This window comes from Triturus cristatus, chromosome 2_2 (assembly GCF_964204655.1).
Source record: "Triturus cristatus chromosome 2_2, aTriCri1.1, whole genome shotgun sequence".
Lineage (NCBI taxonomy): Eukaryota > Metazoa > Chordata > Amphibia > Caudata > Salamandridae > Triturus > Triturus cristatus.
In genome coordinates this window covers 1,180,723,377-1,180,749,388 of record NC_140582.1, presented here as the reverse complement: position 1 = coordinate 1,180,749,388, position 26,012 = coordinate 1,180,723,377, and the positions used below count along the sequence as shown (strand labels likewise).

The 26,012-nt window shown below is 46.2% G+C and overlaps 1 protein-coding gene across 1 annotated transcript in view; it reads right to left on the bottom strand.

Moving 5' to 3' along the window:
• Positions 1-26,012, bottom strand: part of SPR (sepiapterin reductase) — a 98,874-nt gene that overhangs the window by 49,257 nt on the left and 23,605 nt on the right. The window contains exon 2 of the mRNA XM_085642757.1: positions 11,071-11,361. Within this exon, the coding sequence (XP_085498883.1) occupies positions 11,071-11,361 (291 nt within the window). The remainder of the gene's footprint in view (positions 1-11,070; positions 11,362-26,012) is intronic.

Here is a 26,012-nt window from a genome sequence, read left to right as displayed (position 1 = left end):
TATAGGTTTGGTGAGGGGTCTCGGAGGATGGCATAATACATTCTGCAGCCATTAGAAGCACTCTCTGGTCACAAAGCCCTTGCAAGGGACTTATAAGTGTGCCAGAAGGGTGCCAATTGTGGAAACAAAGGTACAGTTTTGGGAAAGAACACAGGCACTGGGAACATGATTAGCAGGGACCCAGTGCACATTCAGTCAAAATGCATCACAAATCAGGCAAAAACTGTGTGTAACCATGCAAAAAGAGGCACTTTCCTACACAGAATACCAAGTGTGAACCCCAGGACGCCTGGCACGTCACAAGCAGAGAAGTCAAAGAGGTAAATAGAGAACCAAGAGTTATCAAGTACATAAACAAATGTACCAAGAAGACTGTAAAGAGTGTAAACAACAAAAGGTGCAGGGATGGATGGTTGGATGTGAACTAGTAAAAAGGGGAAAATCACAGCAACTAATCACATTACCATGCATCTGCTCCATCTTGGAATAGACAGCCACAACTTTTAGCACACAAATATTCAAAATAACCCAAAAATAAAGATGTCTACTGAACTGTGTTGTGTGATCTGGTGCCTGCCTGCGCTCAATCTCCACTGCCCTGTCTTCTATAATTTTTAAGACTTTCCAACCCTGCCAATAACTCAATTTCTTAGTCATGTCTGATGCTTAGAGGACTGTTCCAAGAATGGGCAACCACCTGTACATGGAGGGCTCTACATATAACATGACTGACCATTGTCCCGCTCTTAACACTGCTGATATAAACCCCGATTCGACTTCTGTGCTCAAGGAAATCGGAGAGATAAAGATTATATGGACCTAATGCAGAACAGCATTGATTCTACTAAAGTAAAACGGGCTGAAAACTGAATCAGTGTGCTGAAAACACAGTGAACTGTAAGGAGATCCTTACAGGATAAATTATAGGGAGGGATAAACAGCATTCCCCTTTTAGGAGTACCAGAAAAAACTCAAAAAGAGAACATGCATGTTTGGATTCAGAATATCAAGAGTGGCATTCCTTATGGCTGTACTTTGTGAAGGGATGTGGCTGGATATGGGCCCTAGACCAAGGAGGAGTAAGAGAGGACTGCCAACAGTATAATTTACGATGGAGCCGTAATTCGATAGATTGATTGACGTGGAAATGGGGCGGTGGACCGTGGGTGGGGGGTTTTTTGGTGTGCGTGGATGACTATTTGTGACATGCCAGTTGTTTTTGTATTGGTTAAAAATGCAAATAAAAATATTTGTTTTTTTTTAAAGAGTGGCATTCCTTAAGCTCAACTTCAAATTATGTTCTCTTCAGTCTCAATGACTTCAAGCAATAAGAGGTGCACTACGCCACGGCCAGGATTGTAATGTACATTGCCTACTAGTCCACCAGCCAGAGAAACAGGCAACACACAATACCGTGGCAGTGAATGGAGTTATTATCCTGATTTTACCGTTGCTGCTCCAAGAGCTAAAAGCAAGGTTCAGCCACTGAAAGCTGAATTGAGAGCGTAACAGATTGAATATGCTACGCTCCCTCAGCCAAATTGAAGATAAAAAGTTATAATGAAGTCTGCTCATTCTCATGAACCGAGACAGTCATAGTATTTGTGAAAAGCATTTATGTTATTTTATATGGAGCTTGATATAGCGCACCACTCATCCTGGCAGGGACATCTCGGCGCGCGTATGGCAGACATTTGTAGTAACGGCAGTGTTTTAGAACAACCAGCTCTTAAGATGCTTCCTGAACTCTGCTGAGCTTGAGCACATGCAGATAGTCAGAGGAAGTTTGTTCCAATGGAGCAGGCCCAGGTGGAAATAGGCGCACCCTCCATATTTAGCCACGCGAATCTGGCGGAGGCACAGAAAAGATTGGTTGTTAGATTGCAGGTTCCTGCTTGGGACATAAGGAAAGAGCTTGTTTTGCAGGTATTTTGGGCCAGAGCCTGATAGGGATTTGTAAGATATACAGAGTAGTTTAAACAGGGCTCGCTTATGGATCGGGAGCCAATGTAAGGCTCGGAGTGTGGGGCCAGATGGAGTCCGCTGTGTTGTGAACGACTTGCAGTTGGGACAGGAGGGATTCATTGGAGGCAAGAAACAAGCTATTGCCGTTGTCTAGACGGCTAATGACCAGCGCCTGGGTGAGTGTTTTATGTGAGTTCAATGGGAGCCATTTAAAGATCTTTTTAAGAAGATGCATGGTACCAAAACAGGTTCCACATGTGGAGGATATATGGTCTCGCATTGAGAGTTGATCGTCTGTGAGTATGCCTAGGTTTCTTACAATTCTACTGGGCAGAGGAGTGGAGCCCAGTTCTGCCTGCCTCCTGTCCTCTGTCGAGAGGCTTTGGGCCTTCTTAAACAATAGAAATTCTGTTTTGCTCCCATTGAGTTGAAGACAATTACAGGACATCCAGGGGGCAATCTCCCGCATACAGGTAGAGAATCTTTGTTTGACATTCTCGATGTCCTGCCCGAATGAGATGACCAACTGGGTGTCGTCCAGAGGATTTAATCAGTCGGGCTAAGGGGGCTACGTATACATTAAAGAGTGTTGGCCTCAGCGAAGAACCCTGGGGAACTCCTTTCTTTAGGGAAAAAGTCCTGGAGTGGTAAGGACTCATGGAAAATGTTTGGACTCTGTCTTTAAGGAAGTCTATCAGCCAGTGAAGGGCTGAGCCCCAGATACCCCTCTGCTGCAGGCGTTGTATTGAGATTGTGTGTGAGATGGTATTGAATACTGCTGATAGATCAAGCAGCACCAGCTTAGCTGGTCACCCGTCGTTGAGAGATAGTCTAATGGTGTCTACTACTGAAGAGAGAGCAATCTCTGTGCTGTGAGATGGTCTAAAACCTGACTGAGAGAGGTCTAACAAGTTGTTATGTTCTAGGTAGGCCATAAGCTGTTTGTTGATGTGGGCCTCCAAAGTCTTACCCAGCAGAGGTGGGAAGAGGTATGGGGCGGTAGTTGGTTGGGTCCTTGGGGTCAGTGGTTGGCTTCTTGAAGATGGGGGTTACACGGACTGCTTTCCAATGCCTCGGGCCTGTGGCTAGGGACAAAAATTGGTTGCATAATAGAGTAATGTGTGGGGCAAGATGGGGGGCAAGAGTGAAATGATTTTTGGAGGGCAAGGATCAGCAGGGTAAACTGATTTTGCTTTAGCTAATAAGTCGATCATTTCAGTTAGTGAGATGGGCTAGAAACATTCGAGTGTCACAGAGCTAGAGTGTTGTTGGCTAGCAGTGGGGGGAAGGTCATGGATTGAAAACAATTGTAAATTGTGTTAATTTTAGTTATAAATTGAGTTGCCAGGGTGTCAGAAGATTTGAGACGCTAGGGGGTCAGAGGAACAGTCGTGTGGTTGGGTGAAGGTTTTTACACTTATAAAAAACTACTTGGGGGAGTTGCCGGCCTGATCAATTTTCTGGACAATATATTGTTTACAAGCGATCTTTATTTCGGCATGGTACGAGTGCAGTGCATCTTTGAATATTTGTCAGAATTGCTTTTAGACAGCCTCCAATTGCGCTTAAGCCTTTTGCAGCAGGACTTATCAGTTTTCAATTCAGCCGAATACCAAAGTGCATTGGTCTGGAATATTTCTTAGTCAGTGATTTATAGGAAGCCACGATGTCAAATGCCTGAACGAGGGAGTTTTTCAACTGTACAAGAGTTGAATTGATATCTAATGTGATATCTAGTTTGAAGGCTGCTTGAAAAGCGAAGCAGGTGATCTGCTTCCAGGATCTGGTGATGAATTGGTGCTGGGGCTTAGGTGTGCTGGGCAAAGTGGTAAGTGGAATTAGGAAGCTGATCAGAAAGTGATCTGTCTGTGTCAGTGGCAGTGGTGTGTCAAATTTGTGGGAGCTTACTAGTGGAAAAGATGAGGTCTAAAATATGCCCTGCTTGATGGGTGGGGCCAGTTTTTATACGCTGTAGGTTTAGCATTTAGAGATGTGTTAGCAAGATAGGGACCTCAGGATCCATGATGACGTCAACGTGGTAATTAAAATCTCCAAATAGGAGAAAATCTTGCGGGGCAAGTCGTTCTGTTGGACTGGAGGTGAAATTCTTTGTTTTTGTCCAGGGGGATATCAAATAAGAGCACCATTCCAGGGGTTTCCGTTTGCGGGATGCAATTTAAACACCATCAGCTAAACCCAGTTAGTAAAAAGAGAGACAAGGATTTCGACCCTAAGGTTTCCCCGAAAGGCTACGGCTGTTCCACCTCCTGGTTGGAGTTCTCTGTCTTGTCTAATTAGCTTATAGTTTTCAGGAAATGCTATAGGAATACTGAGCAGCGCTGCCCGATGCAGCCATGTTTCTGCGATGAAGCATAAGTCAGGTTGCATTGACCCTAAAGGCTCCCAAATATCTACTGAGTGTTTGGGGATTGATCTGGGGTTGAAGTAAATGCATTTAGGTGTGGGGGTAGGAGTATGTAATTTGTCATGGGCTCTGTGTGCCAGATTATAGCACGGAGGACTGGCTTCCTTGTCCAGTAGTGTTGCAGAACACGTGAATTTGCATGCCCGGCACGAAAAAGGGCCTTCAAAGGTGACGGGGAGGTGGGGTGTGCAGTCTAAGGAGTTGGAAGTGAGCCTCTTTAGATCACTATTATTGTAGAAAAGTGTGGATTGTGAAGTTATATCTGTGAACAAAAGCAAGGCTTCCTGGTGCCTGGCAACCGTTGGGCTCAGACGGGCCTGCCTTTGTTGCGCTTTCAGAGCGCCAGTGGCACGCTTGCTGCGCGCGTCCACTGCGCGTCGGTACCAGGTTTGAAGTTTATACAAAAAGCTGTGGCAGCTAGACAGCTGCCGTCTGATGGTTGGTGGCAGTCGCGGAACGGCTGCGTCACAGTAGTCATGTCCTGAGTTCCCTCCGCTCAATCGGCAAAGCCGCGTCGGACTGGGGGCCCATGAAGAATATATGAGGCACCAAGAAGGAAGGGGGTCACCGGTTGGCAGTATGGGGATAGCAACTGTTATTGTGGCAGTCTGTTAAACCCATGTGCACAATAGCTAATAAATGTTTAAAATACGGCACAAATAAGAAAAGTTAAAAATAGGCGTAAGTAAATGCAGATGAGGGAAAGGAAATACTACCAGGTCTGAGTGTAAGGCTAAACTCACGTACCCAGGGGAAATACTGCTCTGAGGTCTGCCTGTCTGAAAGGAAGGGACAGTGAGGGAATATACCGCATGTGAATGTTTCCAAGTCATGCTTTTACGGTAAACTTAGCGGGTATTTGTAAAGCCCGCCTCCCCCACTATCATCCCAGGAAAGATCATCATTGCGGTGTTTATGTATATTGATTGCAAAACTATAATAAAAATATTTTTTTTTAAAATAATCATGGGAAAGATCATTAGAAATAGTTATGAGGGGGAGGAGCCAAGATGGCGACCGAGACGGCAGCGTAGATTCCCGGCTCCGTGAACCTCCGCATCCCGCACGGATATCCTGTACTAGATCCTCAGCTTGCGCCATGGGATCGTGTTTGTGAAGGAGAGTGGCAACCGATCGTGTGACTCCGGGGTTTCTGGCTACTGTACCGCCTGAGAAATTTGCGGATGAACTTTGCGGCCCGTGCGGCCCCGGAGCCGGGACCTCGAGTGGACGCCTTGGCCGGGTGGCAGTTTAACAACAACGGCCTGTGGTGACTGGGTGGAGTCGGTCCACCGGAGCGGTGCTGCCCCCGGCCTGCATTTCGCCACGGCCGCTCCCGTTGCTGAAGCGTAGTGGATCGAGGGCATGCCCGGGGGTGCAGTTCTCAGACTCTTCGGTGTTTGCCCCTGCCTTTGACGGTGAGCTGCCCGGACACCGCCCCTAGCTCGCCCTGATCCTTGCAGACTGCTCCCGGATTTTCGCGGCCGCTGGTCCTTGGTGGAGACGACTGTTGCCCGAGTCCACGCAACGGCTGAATTTGTACCTGCCCCCGGACCCCTGTCTCCAGCGACGTGGACCCCGAGGTGCTTGTCCCTGGGTCCCGGCCCCCATACGAGCCGGGCCTCCCCCGGCGGCCATCTTGTTGCGATGCAGCCTACTATCCTGTCCACCGGGTCGCAGCAGGATTGGGAGTGTGTGACTTTTGGGAGTGTGGCAGAGCGACCGCGGGGAGCAGTGCTGGGGTACGGCGACCTCCTTGAGGCCCTTGGTGCCCTTCATTTCTCCTTGGCTCGTGGCATCGAGGTCTTGGGGAGTAAGATCGACGGTGTGGCATCAGCGTTGGGACAATGGCGGCATGCTAGTCCACAGTTGCACAGGGACTTCCTACACTGCACACAGGAGGATAATGTCGCGGCCATCCCTGCGATTAGTGCGCAGCCGGACACTCCGGACAGTATGCTACCGTATGATCGGCTGACTGAGGGTTTGATCTGTTCCGGAGGTAGTGGTTCCGAGTGGAAGGTGGTGGCCTCGTCCCGTGTACGACCTCCGGTGACCCAGGGACTTTACCAGCAATGTCTGTCTACTTTGGATGATCCAGCCTTCCCGGACCTTGTGTGCAGTACAGATCCTGGGGCAGCACTGGGAAAGACGTCCCTCCGAGATGCGGACTGTGTTGGCGTTCTGAGACCTCCACCCCACCTGTGTGCGTCGCTTCCCGGTTGTTTTGGGACATCCCTTCACCTTGGAACATCGGACATGGCGCTGGGTCGAGGGGTAGGCATGGGCAGCATCGCCAGGAGTGGTCAGGGATGAGGCTGATCCCTCGGGGTGGTCATCTGGTAGACGGGCGGACTCATGGTTGTGTACTCCCAGGACATAGCTACTAGCATATTCGGTGCGCAATGCTCCCCATTCCCCCTTTTGTTATGGTCGATTTGGTGCTACTTATTGTTTGCTGCTGGGATACCTTACGGTGCGGGAGGGAGAAGCCGGGGGTATGTTCTGAAGGCCCTCCTCCAGTCTATTATATTTTCTCCACCCCCCCGCCTGGTGGGGTTCTTTCTTATTCCTTTTTCCCTGCTTCTTCTGTATTTCGGGTCTAGTTCCAGGGCGACAGGCACACTGCTGGGGGGAGGGGCCATACTCATTTGCAGAGGTGCAGGGTGGGGGGTTGGGGGGGGACTCTTTTCTTTCTCAGTCTTCCTCTCTTTTTCCATGGCCTCCTTTTTCTTCTCCGTTTCTTTTTGTTTCTTTTCTGGGATCAGCGTGGTACGCCTCTTTTGCTGTGAACCGTTGCCTCTCCGTGTGTGCCACAGTTTCCGGGGGTTCTCTGGGCGTTGGGTATGGGGGCCTGCAGGCGCAACTGTTTTTGATATTCTTCCCCATCATTTCCTGTGTTTGCGCCATGGATTCAATTGATTGCTGTTTATTGCTAACGTCTATCATGCGGCCTGCCCTTTATCGCTGTTGGGAAATTGTTTGGCACCTGATCCTACTGTTTTGTTTCATTATAAAATGAAAAACCCCTTTTCTCCTGGTGTCCTACCTGCGCGGCTCCCGGGCCGAACTATCTTAGTATGAAGATTTTGCTACCGAGGTGCCGCATGTGCTTATATTTGACCTTATTGCTCTGATTGCTTAGCGGCCGGCCCTGGGGGGTTGTAGGCCCATACTTGTCAATGATCGAAATGTCAATAAAGGTTTTTCAAAAAAAAAAAAAAAAAAAAAAGAAATAGTTATGAACGTCCTCAAAGGTATGACTGTGAATTTAGCCACCAATCGCCACTTCCAGGAAATACCTTCATCTCCATCCTTTTATGAAACTTACTCCTGCAAAATCTCTGCCACCTGCAGTTATATTGTAGGGCTGTAAAATGTTTGCTAATCCAAGCCTTCAATGTGCACCATTGCACTGGGCATAACTGAGCGTGGAGAGACCCAAGGCCTCAATCCAAGTGCTAGGCAACAAACAAGTGCAAATACCGCCTGCGAATTGCCGTTAGCGTGTGCTACCAGGAGGGCATTTATTCGAGCCTTATTCTAGATTTTTAAATGGAGATAATCTGCAAAAACAGACTTTGCAGTTGAGGTTGCCACATAGTATTCCAGTACCACTTGACGGAAATTGGCACCCATAAAAGAAATCTGGGGTCAGCTGCACAAGATCTAGCTGTGCAATGATGAACTTAAGGGAAGCAAGAGGCCTTGGGCACCCCAAATTAGAAACTATCCATTGCTCTGACCTGCTCGTCCGCAGCAGGAATGAGTAGAGGCTGCCCTGTAAAAGGCAAAGTAAAGCGTGCTTGGGGGAGAAAACAATGACACAACTGTTACTGTAAAGTAGGATAACTGGTAGTTTATTTCACAGAAAATGAGATTGAACGCTGGCTTTTAATAGACAGTGCTGTGGCCAAAAACTCATTCATGAGGGACACGGCTCTAAATGCCAATTTTACACTCGGCGCATGCATTTTACATGCATTTTCCTTATAGTCGCAGATGTAGGGGCTGGAAGAAAAGTATTGCAGTTAACTCACCGAGCTAGGATTCTCAGGTCCTCCTACATAAACTTGCACATGTAAGCGGGGACAAAATGAGAAAATCATGGCTAGGGTGCCTGTGGTTTCAGAAAGACCGAGCAATGTCTGGTAGGAGTTGATCTGACCACTCCCCCATGCACAGAACGTTCTTGGAGAGTACCCAGAGTGGTCAGGTCTAGCAGGGTGGAGCACCGGCACCCCACAGCCTCAATGCCTTCAAGCCTGGAGCGGACATGTTAGGTTATGTTAAATTGGTACTTATAGAGCGCACAGCTACTCAGGAAGAGTGTACCGGTGCTAAAAGACCTCAAGGCAGAACTGTCCCTATTACTGAAGGCTGGAAGAGGCCAATTGGCTATTGTTGAAATAGCTAGGTTCTCAGCTGCTTCCTAAAGGTAAGTAAGTCAGGCACCCGTCTGAGTGACGCCGGTAAAAAGTTCCACAGACAGGCAGACTGAACTCGGAAGGAGCGGCCACCCATACGGGCACGGGAGAACCTGGGGACAATCGCCTGCTGCTGAAAGGAGGACCTCAAGGTTCTACCAGGAATATAGTGCTGAACTATCTTTTTGATGTAAAGGGGGCCTGTACCACATACAGCTTTAAAAACCAATTAAAGCTTTAAAACGAATTCTCTTTCGAACAGGAAGCCAGTGCAGAGCTTTCGTGTGAGTGGAGACCCGTGCTCAGGGTCCCAGCATGAGAATCGCCCTGGCGCCTCATTCTGGACCACCGGAAGTCTATTCAATAGGTATTCTGGGAGGCCGAGGTACAAGACGTTTACGTAATCCAGCCTGGGAATAATGAAAGCTTGGACAACAGTCTTCCTGTGAGTGATCGATAGTACGGGAAGAAAATTCTTTAGCATTCTTAGGAGGCCAAAACAGGAACCGGCTACTGCCTGAATTTGAGCTTTCATAGATACAGTGTCATCCAGCTTGACCCCCAGGTTCAGAACTGTATTTACTGATGTTAAGGGGGGTGACATGTCTGAAGGCCACCATTGACGCCATTCGTCGCAGGATGAAGAACCAAAGAAAATTATCTCAGATTTCTCTGGGATGTACTTTAATTGACTCAGCCTTAGCCAAGCGAACACCCCTGTCAAGCATTTGTAAATCTTGTTGCCTCTGAATTCCTCGCACTTGTCACATGTAAACAAGAGCTGAGTATCATCAGTGTACGAAATTATTGTTGCGCCGTTTGACTCAGCCAAGGGAGCAAGGGGGCCATATATAAATTAAAAAGTATCTGGCTCAAATTCGAGCCCTGGGGAACACCCACCTTCTTGGGGGAATGGGGGCAGCAAAAGGAGGAGACCACATCACTTGATGCCTGTCCTCCAAAAAGGAGAACCACTTGAGTACCGTGCCACCCAGGCCGCACTCCTGAAGTCTCTGCAGGAGCCTGTCATGGGGCACGGTGTCAAAAGCCGCGGAGAGGTCTAGCAAGATCAGCACTGCTTTGCCTCCTTTATCCAGCTTCTCCTTCATAACCTCAGAGGTTTCGAGCAAGGCCATCTCTGTGCTAAAACATATTCTGTGGTAACTAAATTCACATATTTCTCAAGGACTTTGAAGAAAAAAGGTAGTAGTGATATTGGCCTATAGTTTAATATCATCAAGGGGTCGGCAGAGGTTTCTTTTAGTCGTGGGAGGATTTTTGCATTTTTCCATCTGTCTGGCACCTGGCCATTGTTCAGCGAATAATACATGATACTGGAATCAATAGAACACAAGTGATGTCCCCAGAGCCCACTGCACCGTAAGAGAACTGACATTTGATTGCAGTGTAGTAAAATTTGGAGTGCGGCATTAAGCGGGTGGTCGAGCTTCCTTAAAGGTCCAATTTGGGCCAGTCAGGGAGGAGCTGTTGTTACGTGAGATGCTCTTGGGAATGTACAATCGGATGGGTTCCTCTCCCCGCCCCTTCCGGCGTGGGTCAGATCGTCACCACAGAGTACTCTCACTGGCTGTTTTGTACGCTAGGAGTGCTCTTTCAAATAAAAACATACATTTCCATGGGGGTCATTTTTGCAGTATATGCAGTGAGTGAAGTAACTGAAGAAAGTTTGGATTATTCACAAATATCAATTTCATTTTAGAGTACCTGAGGAAAAGGATAATCAAACTTCTCCCAAAAATACTGCAGATGTGTTTTGTTCAATGGAAAACCCTTGTGGTTGCCATGGCACTGAAGGGAATGGAGTATGAAGACCCGTCCAATTAAGCGTGCGCCCTTAAGTTACTGACTCTTCAGTCTGTGGTCCCCAGTAAAAATACTGGGGACCCAGAAAGACGGATTAAGCGCCTCAAATCGAATTAAGTGTATAGTTACAGCATATCGGTAAGGCAAGACATGTCACTGTGTGGTTTTTTTCCTCCTCCGGAGCAGCTCCCACTATGCGGGTGGAGCAGATTTGAGATTGAAAACGTGACACATTGGTGGATTTCTCGAAATTTGGCAGTCCAGGTGTGGCAGAGGTCAGGAGGCACTGCCCCCAGGACGCTGCCATCTGCAAACTATACAGTAAAAGAAACCCTAATGTTAGAAACCAGTAAAATATTGAGTTCACTTTCTACTGAGCCACATGCTTTCTGAACGCTCTTTAAAAAAAAGAAGATCAAACAACATTACCTGGTGCATAGTTCAGAACTCTAACATCGGGCTGTTCCGCTGCCAACACCTGGAACATCATGTCCCGCGCAGCCTTCCCGGCGCAGTAGAGCGTGAAGGATTTGATTGGCTGCAGGGCACAGAGTGAAGAGATGTTTACCACCACCCTGTGGAGACCAGGACTCTTTGGGAATGCTCCAAGTACAGCTGAGGTGAAACACAAGGGTGAGGTGACATTGAAGGCCAGGTAGCTGTTGACATCAGCTGGATTCGTAAGGTCGACAAAGTGTTTGGAAATGTCCCCTAAAGAACCTGCAAGAAACAAAACAAAAATAGGGTGGTTTGGAGCAAAATGACTATGGTTTTGGGACAGAGAACACCTCTGTTGAGGTCACGAGCAGTTTGCTTAAATAAGCAAAATCGTACTGACTGCAGGGTACGACTACTCCAAGACCCCTTAGTAGCGTCTACACCAAGGGTTTTCAACCTTTTCAGTAATAAGAGCTGCTTATGTTCAATGAAAGTCATCCCGAGCTACTAACATTATTAGTGTTGTAATAGTGACCATATCAGGCGAGACTACATTACTGGTCACCATATGCAAGATGACCAGCAGTGATCACCTCAGTGCATCAAGCAGGGTCGTCGGCAGTAATGTTAATAAGCCTTTATCACTTTGGGATGCCTCTATGTGGATAATACATAACAGCCGTAGCTGCAATGCACCTGGCACCAAGGTATTAATATCAGTAATACATCTCCCCAGGGCCACCTGATTTATCTCCCAAATATCGGCTTTAAATGTATTTAAGAAATAATGAGGGTTCAAAATACACACATTTGTCTTGAAAACCCGCTTTTAAATTTTGGTCAACATGAACTAATTCAACCAACCAAAAGTTTCTAATTTAGTAAGCTGGGCTGCACACAGGAGAGCTACTCGGAGGTAGGTGCAGAGCTACCAGTAGTTCATGAGCTACTCGTTGGAGAAGCCTGGTCTACACAGATATAAAAGGCAGTGGTAGTGCAAAGTTACTACATAACTAGTTTGTTTGCTAGAGCCATAGGAAAAAAAAGTCAATAATTAACACAAAGTGACAATAGCATAAACTTAGACAGAGCAGCTCTTCATGAGGATTTCTGACCACACAGCTGTTTGTGGCTGGACAGGGCGCCCTGTTTGTGGGTGGACAGGGCGCCCTACAGCGTCTTCGGAGTCAAGCTCTTTGTAGAAGGCTGGCGTGGTCCCATCCCAGACTCCTGTTTTGTGGGTGCCACCATTTTCATATGTCATTATATCATACAACTAAGAGAATATGTCATGCCTGCTGGTGGGAGGCGTGGTCTAAGTCTCAAATGTAATATCCATGTCTTCACTTGATTACTATGAATGACAAAAATAGTACGAAATGCTCCACGCAAGCGAAGAATCGTGGCACACAACGTCAACAGCAGTCTGGATGTATCAGATATATTGTGTATGATAGATGCATGCTACGTGTTGTTAGAGAGTCAAAATATAGTCTAAACAAACAGTTACAAACAGGCACTCGACAAATTAGCGTGTATATAGATACGTACATTGGATGTAACGAAAAGCATCGGAACGCAGGGTGAGTTGGGAAGAAAGAGTTTAGACAAATTTCAAGCGAAAGTAGGCAATGTGTGTGGGGCACTTTTGGAAGCTGGCAGGAGGAAGTGCAGTGCAGCTCAGATGGGGTGGGTTTTGGTGGTATGAGCGGAACCATGAAGCAGCATGAGAGAGCTTGGAGGAGACCAGCAGGGTAAGCTTTGTCCAGATGAGGCTGCAAGACAACACATAACATTAGCATTTGAGATTGGTAACTGGAGAAGAGTTCTTTTTAGCTTTAAAAAGCAGAATAAGGAGTTGCTTTTTTGCTGTTAACCAATTGATTAAATGAAATCTGTCACTGGTGATAGAGTGAGAAAGACAGGTGGCAAATATCACATGCATAGGTATGTTGCAACCCACTGCACTCCTATCAATGGGTGGACCTGGAGAAGAAACAGACCCTCGTTTAACATCCACAAATAAAAAGAAAAACAATCCATCTGCTATGAACTCCACGTGACCTCTACTTGTAATGTTTAAGGTCAAAGGGAGGAGAAAAAGCCTTTTACACTGCCTAATACAAGCACCCAGAGCAGAGATCTTCCCCTACTCTGCTGACTTACACCCAGCTTGTGTATACTCCTAGGAGATGTTGGGGGGAGGCAGCGATGGGCGAAGAGAAAAATGCAAGAGTGAGCCCCTAAAATGACCTACAGATTTGGAAGAATGTATAATTGCTTTTAAGGCAACCTGGAACTCTGCACACTTAGTGAAAGAAGCGTTCTGGCATGCGCAGGGGGTAGTGAAGGAATAGTTCTAGCATGCGCAGAGGGTAGTGAAGGAAGCGTTCTGGCATGCGCAATGGGTAGTGAAGGAAGCATTCTGGCATGCGCAATGGGTAGTGAAGGAAGCATTCTGGCATGCGCAGAGGGTAGTGAAGGAAGCATTCTGGCATGCGCAGAGGGTAGTGAAGGAAGCATTCTGGCATGCGCAGAGGGTAGAGAAGGAAACGTTCTGGCATGTGCAGAGTGTAGTGAAGGAAGTGTTCTGGCATGGGCAGGGGGAAGTGAAAAAAGCATTTTGGCATGCACAGAGGGTAGTGAAGAAAGCGTTCTGGCATGCGCAGAGGGTAGTGAAGGAAGCATTCTGGCATGCGCAGAGGGTAGTGAAGGAAGCGTTCTGGCATGTGCAGATGGTAGTGAAGGAAGCGTTCTGGCATGCGCAGAGGGTAGTGAAGGAAGCGTTCTGGCATGCGCAGAGGGTAGAGAAGGAAGCGCTCTGGCATGCTCAGTGGGTCGTGAAGGAAGCATTCTGGCATGTGCAGGGGGTAGTGAATGAATAATTCTAGCATGTGCAGAGGGTAGTGAAGAAATAGTTCTAGCCTGCGCAGAGGGTAGTGAAGAAAGCGTTCTGGCATGTGCAGAGAGTTGTGGAGGAAACGTTCTGGCATGCGCAGGGTGTAGTGAAGGAAGCGTTCTGGCATGCACAGAGGGTAGGGAAGGAAATGTTCTGGCATGCGCAGAGGGTAGTGAAATGAAATGAAATGAAAAAAGCATTTATTAAGCGCGTAGCTACCCAGGGATATTCCAGCGCTGACAACAGCAAAACGATAGTCACCACAGCCCTACTAAGGGAAGAGCCAAGTTTTTAGCAATTTACGAAAGGCCAGCTAGTTGGACTCCTTATCTAAGTGAAGTGGAAGAGTATTCCAGAACCTAGCGGTAGCGGCATTGTGAGAAAACAGGCGGCCCCTACTTCTAGCCTTATTAATCCTGGGAACTACGGCAAGACGCAGATGGTCTGAACGCAGGCGCCTGTTCGCAGGGTAAGGCCGGACAAAAGAGCAATTAATTGACGGTCCCTTTCCAGCTAGCGCCTTGTGAACAATACATATAGCCTTAAAATTAACTCTCTCCTTGATGGGGAGCCAATGAAGAGATTTCAAGGCAAGTTTTGCAGATTGCTGTTTTGGAAACTCCAGAAGTATCCTGGCTGCACAGTTTTGCAACGTCTGGAGTTTTGAAATGGTCGTGCATGGGGCTCCTAAATAAAGGGCATTCCCATAGTCCAGGCGCGAGAGAATGAGCGTCTGGACCATGAGCCTTCTTGCCCGGACGGGAAGAAGTAGGAAGACTTTACGAAGCATCCTTTGGATGCCGTAACAGGAGGCTGTAACATTACTCGCCTGAACCTTAAAGCTCAGGTCGTGGTCAAGCCAGATGCCTAGACTTTTCATCTGGGTCTTAGGAACCGGGACGGGGCCCAGGCAGGCTGGCCACATTATTTCAGGTTCAAAAAGGGCCGAATTTCCTAAAATCATCATCTCTGTTTTTTCTCCATTCAACTTCAAGTAGGAGTGATTCATCCATTTGGCTACCTCTTCCAAACAAGGACGGAGGCCAAGAGAGGAATTGTCAGAATGGTTAAGTACCACTACAAGTTGCGTGTCATCAGTGTAGGTCACTACATGCACCCCGAAAGGCAGCACAATCTCAGCCAGCGGGCTCATATAAATATTAAATATGGTGGGACAGGGATGATCCATGAGGAACTCCACAGCGGAGGGGCACCTGTTTTGAGGCAACATCAGCTTCAAAGACCTGGAAGGATCTGTCCTCCAAAAAGGATTGCAGCCATGCTAAAGCAACCCCGATCACCCCCAAATGTATGAGTCTATGGACCAGAATTTGGTGGTTAACCGTGTCAAAGGCTGCACTGAGGTCCAAGAGGATGACGACAACAGTAGTGCCTCCAGCGTCCAGGATCTTTTTAGACTCTTCAACGACTGCTAACAGAGCAGTTTCTGTTCCTTGAAGTGGTCGAAAGCCAGTCTGTGACGGATGGAGAAGGTTATGAGTCTCCAGGAATGCAGAAAGCACTGACTTGACATGTTTTTCCACCATTTTACTGATCCCTGGGAGAAGTGAAATGGGGCGATAGTTTCACAGGCAATCTGGATCATGGCTAGGCTTTTTTTTTTTTCCCACAACATAATTTTATTGTTGACAACCAATACGGTACGCGGGCCTTGCAGGGTACCCAGGATATACAGTCAGGATGACATATACGAGAGTCAACATTTTCAACAACATTAGAGGATTGATTGCAGGTAAAATATATTCTGAAGGAAGGTAAGAACAAAAAAGGAGAAGAAAGAAACAACTGTGCCACATTGCCTCTGATGGCTAGGCTTTTTTAATAATGCCTTCACCATCGCTCTTTTCCTTGGAGGGGGAACCACTCCAGTAGAAAGCAAGGCGTTGATCAACTCCAATATAATGGGGGAGACAGTTCCGGATGCTTGCTTCAAAATATTAGGTGGCGATGGGTCTCTGGCCGACCCACTTTTCACAAGTGCCGAGATTGTTTTGAAAGCTTCAGAGTCCATCAAGGGAATTACCTCCAGACAATGTTCCCTGCTTTGAGGACTAATATCAAATGTTTGGCCATCTGCAAGGGGGAATGACATATAAATGGCTTAAATTTTGTCATAGAAAAATCTGCAAGATTGGTACATCGTAAGCCTGTAGCATCAGAAATAGCTGGGGCTAGAAGGGCCCTGAGCAGAGTTTTCGCAATGCAAAAGATTTCATGAGCGGAATTAGCTGCCAAGGAAATCTGTCATCATAGTACGCAGCCTGGGCCAGTTTAATTTCTGCTTTGTACAATTTAATGGCCTCCCTATATTCCAGTTTCTTATTTAAGGTGAAATCCTGTCTCCAAATTCTTTCGAGTTTCTTGCAGGTTTGTTTTAACACCCGAAGCTTACGGGTTTACCATGCCATTCTATTCGTCCCAACTTTCATCTGGGTCAATTTCATCGGGAGAACCCAATCTAAAGAGCTTTCTATCCATTTATAAAAAAAATTGTTAGCAATAATGGTATCTGGGTCAGGGATCGGCTTAGTTTTTTCTAATTCTGAAATCCATTGTTCTGACTGGAGTTTAGGCCAGAGACGTGACAGTTTTCTAATCAGCTTAGTAGAAGGCGAGGCGCAGTTGGGGGTCCAGAAAAATGGATTAAGAAAATGATCAGACCAAGGTACTGGAATGGGTTCCCTCCTACTAATTCTTCCGAATTGGAGACGATAGGATCTAATAGGTGGCCCTTAACATGGGTTGGATTAATAACCTTTTGGTGAAACAGGCTGCAAGGTCATTAATTATCTCCGCTGCGGGCCACCTGTGAAGGGTCATCAAAATGAAGATTAAAATCCCTCAACAACGTAAAATTAGCAGGGGTGCTGCTAAAGTAGCAGCCATATCGGGCAGAGATTTACAAAATTGACCCAATGACCCAGGGGGATGATAGATTACAATGCCTGACAGAGAGGTTCTCACAATCTGGAAGCGGACTTCCGGAAAAACGAAAGGTAAGGAAGCGTTCTGACTTGCGCAGAGGGTAGTGATTGTGGTGTGGAGGGAGGTGGTGGCTGAGCACCGTGGGACTAGGTGCGACTTTCTGGTTAAAACAGTATTCACACCAAGGACAGTACAGTATAGCGGAAGAGTGGATGTTTCGGAGGCAACGTGGGAAAGCAACAGTGAAGGTTTCTAGTTGCCTTGTGTTGTACCACTCACCAATCTGGAGTCATTCAAGAAGGGGGTATATTTGTTACTTAATGTTAGGCCCTGAGGTTGCAGCCACAACCTGATAGCTCCCGTTAGGGCTCCATTCTCCCTTCAAATGTAATCCGCTCGCAGGATCCACCCATCCCACAGATCAAACGTTCCATGCTTTATCACATTATTACAGCATTAACACTCAACATTCTACAACATGCGTAGTCAGCCTACGCTTACACAGTCACATCATTTCACTACATCATGCCATTGCTTAGGTGTATGGCTCCTCGTCATTTGTTCACCTACCATCTCATGTCTAGCACTTCTGTTGTGTTCTCCCTTCTTACCCCGCTTTTGCCTCTTTTTGCAGTTACCACTAGTACTGTGCATGACATCCTCTTTCTGTCCTGTGCACAGCTCGTTCCATTAGTCAACCACTTCTGACTCTTCCCCTCGCTTAGAGTCCTGTCATCTTGGTTTCTTCGACTCCCTGTGCATTCCACTTAGAGTTCACCACGTCCACCGAAGGGTAGTAGGTACTCTTGGGCCCGTTAGAAGCATTCAGATGGCGAAAGTCTAGGGATGGGCTATAATATATTTTGGTAACTGAAACTTATCAGCCAAAATTAGTTCTTGTATGTCATGCACTAGGACTCTCACATTGTATTTGAAGAGTGTGTTCCATTCCTCGTGAGACTTACCTGTATAACTACATCTGCCCAAGATGCCATAGTCAATCCAGAGTGAAGCAATTTCTTCTTTACCCCATTTTCCCCAAGAGGGCTGACTGGCTTCTGCGTCTTTTTCTAACTCTTGGTCATATATCTCTTTTGGTTCGGAGGTTTGGATTAGCAGTAGAATCCCACGTATTATTCCCACAACCACCCTCTGGTCAGAACATAAACCTATGCAATAAAGGTAAAGCATGTGAAATGGCCATACCTTAAAATGCTCCATGGGAAACTGATACGGCAATTATCTGGCTGCTGCGGTCACAGATGCATGGCTGACGCCCAGCAATACGAGACAGACATTGATAGTATCCCTTACTAGTTACTACTAGTTTTTTAAATATATTAAATTAATACAACCTGTCGCCCTAGACAAAGCTCCTTTGGCCTACTCTCAGCCTCGGTGATATGGCCAATTTTGTTAAATCTCAAAACTATCCATATTGCTATCTGTATTCAGCATGCATCTGAATTTCAACGTTGTATTTTTTACAGGGCCAGATACATAATGGTAGATGGATATATTATAGGTAAGCAGAACTTTAGAAAGAGTATGGGGGTGCACAGGTGCCTCCGATGCAGCACCGTATGTGGCTAGGCAGACAGCGTGCGTGTGGCAGTCATTTGTGGAGCGAATCCTGAGACATGCCCTGTTCCATCGGGAATTGTCAGTATGGGATATGGCGCCAGTCCGGAGAGTTATGGCCAACATGTAATTTTGGACATGGCAGGGGGGGGGGGGGTCTGTACCCAGACGAGAGCTTCATCACATTCAAACAGGCCCGTAGAGATTTTGGACTGGGGCAAGGACAATACCTACAGTACACTGCATTAGCTAATATACTTAAAGAAATATGACCCGCGTATCCTTTGATACCGCAACTTACACAGACACTAGATATTGTGCTTACATGTGGGTCAGGCAGGCGTATTATATCATTGTTGTATAGGACAATGAGGGCAGACTTCAGTACTCTCCCCTACCCCCTGTTGCATTCGCGGCTTGGAGTGCGGATCTGGAGGAGCCACTGGAGGATAAGGACTGAAAGGTGGTAGGTGCGCTCACACACAGTCTCCTGAAATCCTTGCTTCCGATTAATACACTATAATCAAATACATCGCACGTACATGGCCCCGGAAAGGTAACATCGTATGGCCTCTGACAGGCCCAATTCATGCCCCAGGTGCCACAGAGAAGAGGCCAATTTCCTGCACTTGGCATGGGAATGTCCTGCGGTCAGTAACTTTTGGTAGGAGAAAGTGGAGCTAATAAGGGGCCATCGGAATAGTAGAGTCCAATTAAAACCAAAACACTGCCTCCTAGGATTAATACGTAAGAGCAAAAAACAAGGCAACTTGATGTTTACTGTGACACACAACACCACACAATTCCACACCGCAACATTCACCAGGACACAATTCAGAACCACCCAGCATAATTTCACTACACATAATACCACTCAGCACAACTTAATTCAACTCCACTCTACTCACTACCACAAAATACACCCCACATAAAACTCACCAATACCATATACCAACAATCCATATAAATACACTCCGCACCATGTCAAATAATTCCAATCAGCATAATTTCACTCAACGCCTCACAGTTCCATGCCACACAAATCAACTCAACACTTTTCCATTCCACACCACATAATTCAACAAGAAACCACATAACACACCACATACATACAATGCACCCCACATAATACCACATCATATCAGAAAATTCAACAGTACGCCACACAATTAAACGCCACTAAATAACACTCCAAAACACAAAATACCATACCACATTATCACTCTCCATAATCCACAATCCCACTTCACATAGTTCCAATAAAATAAATACCACATAATTACTATCCACAATTCCACTGCACACCATACCACCCAATTCCCCTACCCACCACATACATCCACTCCAAAACACATAAGTAAACAAGCATTTGCAATGCAATAGGTCTCCCATTTACGAGAGTTTGAGCTATTCGAATTGAAAATGACAATGCCTTTTAATTATATGTTGTTTTATAACAGATCAATTAAGGCGTTGTCATTTACAATCTTCACGGCGGTAACGGGACAAAGGGTCCGGCAGAGCTCCACCCATGACGTAAGTGTGACTACAGGGGGCTCTTCCATTAACTCACCAGTTTAAGCATGATTACACCTGAACACGAATAACCGAAGTGAGTTACTGAGGGTGTCCCTCTCTCTGGGAACTACTAGTTCCAGGGATTCCGAATACCGGGTACAGAGGGAACATAAGATACTGGGATCAGTAAGGTCCTGATGAATGCTGTTGTAATCTAAAACTTTGGACTCGAGACACGCACCAGAAACATGTCGACAATTTGGCAGTAAGGAGGGGTGAAGGACCTCCTAATACTTTCCTGTCCCCACCATCCTTTACGTGTTTTAATCATAGTCAGTGGGTCTAGGAATACATTTTTGCACAAAGACACCACTGAACTAGTTTTAACCTTCACTGCACTTTTTCTTTCAGTGAACCCAGATTTAGTACATACATCATTTTTCATGTTTGTATTGTCTTCCTCTCCCCTTTGCTCCACTCCAGGCGTTGGTCTGCGTGGGGGTGTACTGAAGCATGCCCAAGCATGTCACAATTTTGTGAGTGAGGGCAGTATTTTTTCACAGGGCACGTGCCACCTCTCTTAAACCTCACCCGCTACTCCTCTCTGTGTATGTTACAGTTGTGATTGGGGAGGCTGGAGTAGTGTGTTTTTTTGCCTCTCTGCCCTTCCTTGTGTGCAAAAATGTCATTTACAATGCCAATAGCTTAAACTCTTGCAAATGCTAGACTTATTGCATTGCAAATGTGTGCTATAATTTTTTTTTTACCACTTTAGGAGAGAGCGTGTCCGCATGGCAAAGCTATTTAAAGAAATCATGCTTGGAGTCTGTAATTAAAGCCTACCGAGTAACAACACATGTAACGGGGGTGTTGCATGGGAATGAGACAAGGCAAGACTAAGGAGGGACTACTAAGCCTTTTGACCAAAGAACAGCCACAATATATAGTGGACAATGACAAAAGCCAATGAAAAATATGGGCAGAGAGTGGGAAGAGCTTCACGTCCCTACCTCAATACAGCATGTCTCGCAGAGCAGTGCATGCGATGCCCAGGCTCGACCTAAAAAATGTGTTTTCTAAAATGGAACTACAGATTGCGCGTATTATTTTTGTGGTCTACAAAGAAAACTAAAACTAGCATAGAAAACTTTCATAACTTGTTTCAGACACTTCATAAAGTCAATCAGATGTTAAGACAACCCGCACTGTTAAGAAAAGCACTTGAGGAATTTATCAAATGGCACGGTTTAACAAGAACCTTTCCCAGGTAGATCTAATGGTTGTGGGTGAGGTTAAAACTCTGAGAATCTGCTTTGGAAATTAATCCTTAATAATTATTGAAAGCGAGGATCGCTGCTACCAAAAAACAAACAAACAAAAAACACAATATGGCTGGTTCACCAGGGTGACATTATCCACAATTTTGTTCTTAAGTGTGTGCAAAACCATACCGCGTGGATAACATGAATGTATTAATTCTAAATTGCAGCTTAAAATGCTTTAACTAAACTCGTGCCATTTTACAAGTCTATGCTTACAAAAATGTTAGTGCACACAAAGCGTATGTCAAATCTTTTAGTTTTTCAAAGAGTAGAAACATCCACTTAAGCAACTGATGAAAACACTACTTCAAATAAAAAAAAAATACTTATTTTACATGAAAGTCAATGGCGGTTTCCATTGTTCCTGCAAAGGGTGATGTGCTAAAGGTTGGATTGTACCTGCAGTTGGGATGTCAAGGGTGTGGATCATTGGCACGACCTTCAGGATGCCCCAGGCTGATGAAGCCAGCAAAACAACCAGCCCCGCCTCAGATGACTCCTGTAAAGGAAACTATGCTACCACGGATTTCCACGAAACACTGGTTCTGCAATCCTGTCATCGGCTGATAATGTTCACCTCTGCTGAAGTAAAGCTGACCTGCCTGTACCTGCCAGGCACATCTCTACTTTGTAGGTCTCGCCTGGCGTAGGCTGCGCAAATGCGCAGTCTCGCTGGCGAGATTTAATGATTTCGGGTATTTTCTGTAAAGGACATTAAGCCCCGCCCCTCTTTTCCATTGGCCGGCGTCACCGTTTATGCTAAACGGTGGCCGGCCATTGGAAAAGAGCTGTTCGTGACGTTTTTGTTCGGCTTGTTGAGCCGTCCCACTTGGACAGACTCGTCTGCCTTCAGTGCATCGTGAAAGGTTTCTTATCTTTATGGGGCCAAACACATGGCCCAATAAAGATAACAAACCTTTTACTTCTAAAGGAAAGCAGGCAAGCCCGTCCAAGTAGGACGGCAGAAAAAGAGAACAATATACGTCAGCGCTTGCAGCAGATGGTCTGGATTGTAGCCTTTTTCAGTTGCTCCTTCTTCTATGTCTGCGTCCCTGGCCCGTCTCCAGTGCTCCGCTTTCAATTCAGTGTCTCCACGGTTTATAGAGGACAGGAACACCCCCATGTGTGTAAGTTAGTACGGCTTGCAATTAACCTGCAGTTTAAGAAAAGCTTTACCTCCGAGTCTCGGCTCTGAAACTCATGGTATCTCGGTCACATTGTAATGGTATAACGGCATAAGGCAGAACGGCCCACTATATAACTCGTGAATGTCGTGCATTTCTCGTGGTATTGGCTTTTGTTCAGGACACCCCCTTGTGGAGTTGGTTTCGCCTGGTTTAGAACATTCCTTTTGGATCACTGCTTTTGCCCTCAGCAGTCAGGGACTGGAGTCACCCAACGGCGCCACAGCCGAAGAGCAGGAGAGTGAGGCTCAGAGGGAACCTCTCTCTTCTAGCTCCCTGCACTCCCGTTACTTTGCTGAAATGCTTTGGCACCTCAAAACTCCTGCCCGTTGCTTTTTCCTCAAAATGCACGAGGGGCCGGAGCTCACAGCTTTACTTTAGGGCAGCTGCCGCTGCCTCATAGCCCTGCAACTTCTCTGTCTATGCACATGGGGTCGTAGCTCCCCGCTCTACTCCAGGGCAGCCACTGCTGCCTCCAAGCCTTGCCAGCACCACAGCTACTCGGTCAGCCATACTCTCAGCTCCGACATCCTGGGAGCCGCAACCCAGCGAACCGTTCACCTAAAACTCACAGCTCCCCACCCACCTGATGCCTTCTTACTATATAGCTGCAAGGTTTCAGATTGCCAGCTGTGACATTTTCATCATTTCGCTCAGCTCCCAGCGCTAGTGGAGTCGGGTCTGGGCACCGGGATCGTTTACCGCGGCGCGAGCAGCCGTGCTGCCATTGCCAGCACTGCCCTGAGCACATAGCTGCAAGGTTTCAGATTGCCAGCTGTGACATTTCCATCATTTCATTCCGCTCCCAGCGCTAGTGGAGTCGGGTCTGGGCACCGGGATCATTTACAGCAGCGCGAGCAGCCGTGCTGCCATTGCCAGCACTGCCCTGAGCACATAGCTGCAAGGTTTCAGATTGCCAGCTGTGACATTTCCATCATTTCACTCCGCTCCCAGCGCTAGTGGAGTCGGGTCTGGGCACCGGGATCATTAACCGCGGTGCGAGCAGCCGTGCTGCCATTGCTAGCACTGCCCTGAGCACATAGCTGCAAGGTTTCAGATTGCCAGCTGTGACATTTTCATCATTTCACTCCACTCCCAGCGCTAGTGGAGTCGGGTCTGTTCGCTGCAGGAACACAAGGCGGGGGATATTGTGCATTCCTTGTAATTCCCTCCCTCCTCCATGCCCCCTCTCTTGATCCCACTTCTATTTCAGTCTCTTCAGTTAAAGCCATGCTGCCCTGACAGGGAGCTTGTAACCGCCCTCATGGCGCCAGTGAAGCCGAGACCCAAAGCGCTGACGCCTGCCCTCTTTCCAGCTAACCGAGGTGTAGCTTACAGATCCGGTCTTGGGCTCTGTCAGCAGGCTGGATGCTTTTTGCAGAAATGCTCCGGGGAGATGGTTTAGGTTGGTTTACAGCTGCCAGGAAGTGACTATTGCACTGATGTTTGCACCCTGGGGGCTAGGCATTTAAGCACACTGTAAAGGACTTACTTATTGCGTTGCCTGACACGTAGGAGAGACACGTACATATTTGTGAGCTCCTGGCTAAGAGAGAATTACAGGCCCATTATCACCGCGTGCCGCTAATCACAAGCGGAAAAGCGGCCTGCTGCTTCCTGCTGTGGATTCTGGAAGCGAGTAATTAGACTGCAGTGGAACTGCCTTACTCAGACTGCTTGTTGGTAAGTCAAGGCTAATAATATAGGCAATCAGCATATGATAAAGTTAATTGTTGATTGTGGACCACAGGGGCCCTAGTTCTAATCATCGCATGCTTACTTCAACAAGTTGAGCGATCTTAGGCAAGCTATTGTCCTTTCTTCTTTTAATACATGTATAAGTATGCACATATAGAAAAGGAATGTATAACCCTAAAATACGCGCACATATGTTATCTAAACTCTGTACATATATCTGCATAGATCCACCCACATATGCAGATATATATTTCTTTATATATATATAAACATATAAATACATCTGCATCTATATCAAAATTAAAAAATAAATACATTCATACATATGCATACAAATATATATATATATGCATGTGTATTCATGTTTTTATATATATATATATATATATATATATATATATATATATATATATATATATAAATAAAGCAAGCAACTCGCAATTTTTTTTCCTGAAGGAAAATCACGGGCACAGACCACTGTTATACCAAAACAGTTTGCTTTTATTTATTTCCCAATGTCCAGACGCGTTTCGGCCGTCCAAGCGGCCTTGATCACCTGACCACACGCATTGACAGACCATCAATTTAAAGTGCTAGTGCTCATTACATTTGTAGTAAACATGGAAGAGTTACTATTGATCTCGTCATTTTTACATAATCATTCATTGCTAATGCAAAACAATTACCAAGAAGGTGTACTTGGAAATTCGAAGGCTTAAATGCCACTATTTATAAGATTCCTTTTTTTCTAAACATTTCCCCTAGTTGGTAATTAATGACAATAGAGAATTTTTTCCATGACATATGATTACTAATATTGTGCTTACTTAACCGTGTTAAAGAATAAAAAAGACAAAAGATTAATTTGTATACATTTCTACAATAGTCCAACACTTTGTTTAACTCAAGTTAATCAAATAAAGTGCATAAGTGCAACAGTGTTATAAGGACATAAAGTGACTGATGCTTAAAGGTGCAAATTTTGCGAAATGAGGTAGGAGGCATAGACAGATATAGGGCAGTAAACAAGTTGACATAAGATTTCAAAGTGCAATAGTAAGATAATGAGCTGAAGTATGGCTTGTGACATATTTAAAATATATATATATATATACATATATTACCTACTGGCGGTCGCCAGTAGGTAGTTATAGTTAGGACCCTGTTTCCATAGGAAATCCGCAACATTCTATTTTGAATAACTTTTGCGCCGGTCGACGAATCCTCGCGAATTTTTCAAAATAGGTGGGGCGCTACGCTCCGCTCCTACCCTGAAAGTCTCGGGGGGATTCGTCAAGCGGGGGCTGAGATAAAAGGGGGGTCCCAAAACGCGTTTTTCCCATGCATTTTTCCATAGGACCTTTAGACAGGGCTACAGCCCGAACGGCTGAACAGAATTACTAGAAATTTGGCAGAGAGGTAGTCCTCAGGTCAAGGAAGTGCCTTTTGTAGGTTTGGTGTAAATCTGTTCAGTAGATTCTGAGAAAATAGCCTTTAAATCAATATATATATCTGAGCCAGCTTACGGTGCGCTTACGGTACGCTTACCGTACGCGTATGGTGGCGTGCGCGAGCGCGATTCTGATTGGCTCTTAGATCTTAGTAAACATTCGAATCGGCCGAAACCAGGAAGCGGCGGCCGCCATTTTCTCTCTCGCACTGAGAGTGATTTAAAGCCCAAAAACATATAAAGGGGCTGTTTCGACAGCTCCCACACACATAGGCATGGTGAGGGAGTCCCCAAAGATCCCCCAAGGCAAAAAACGGAATTTTTATTTTTTCGGT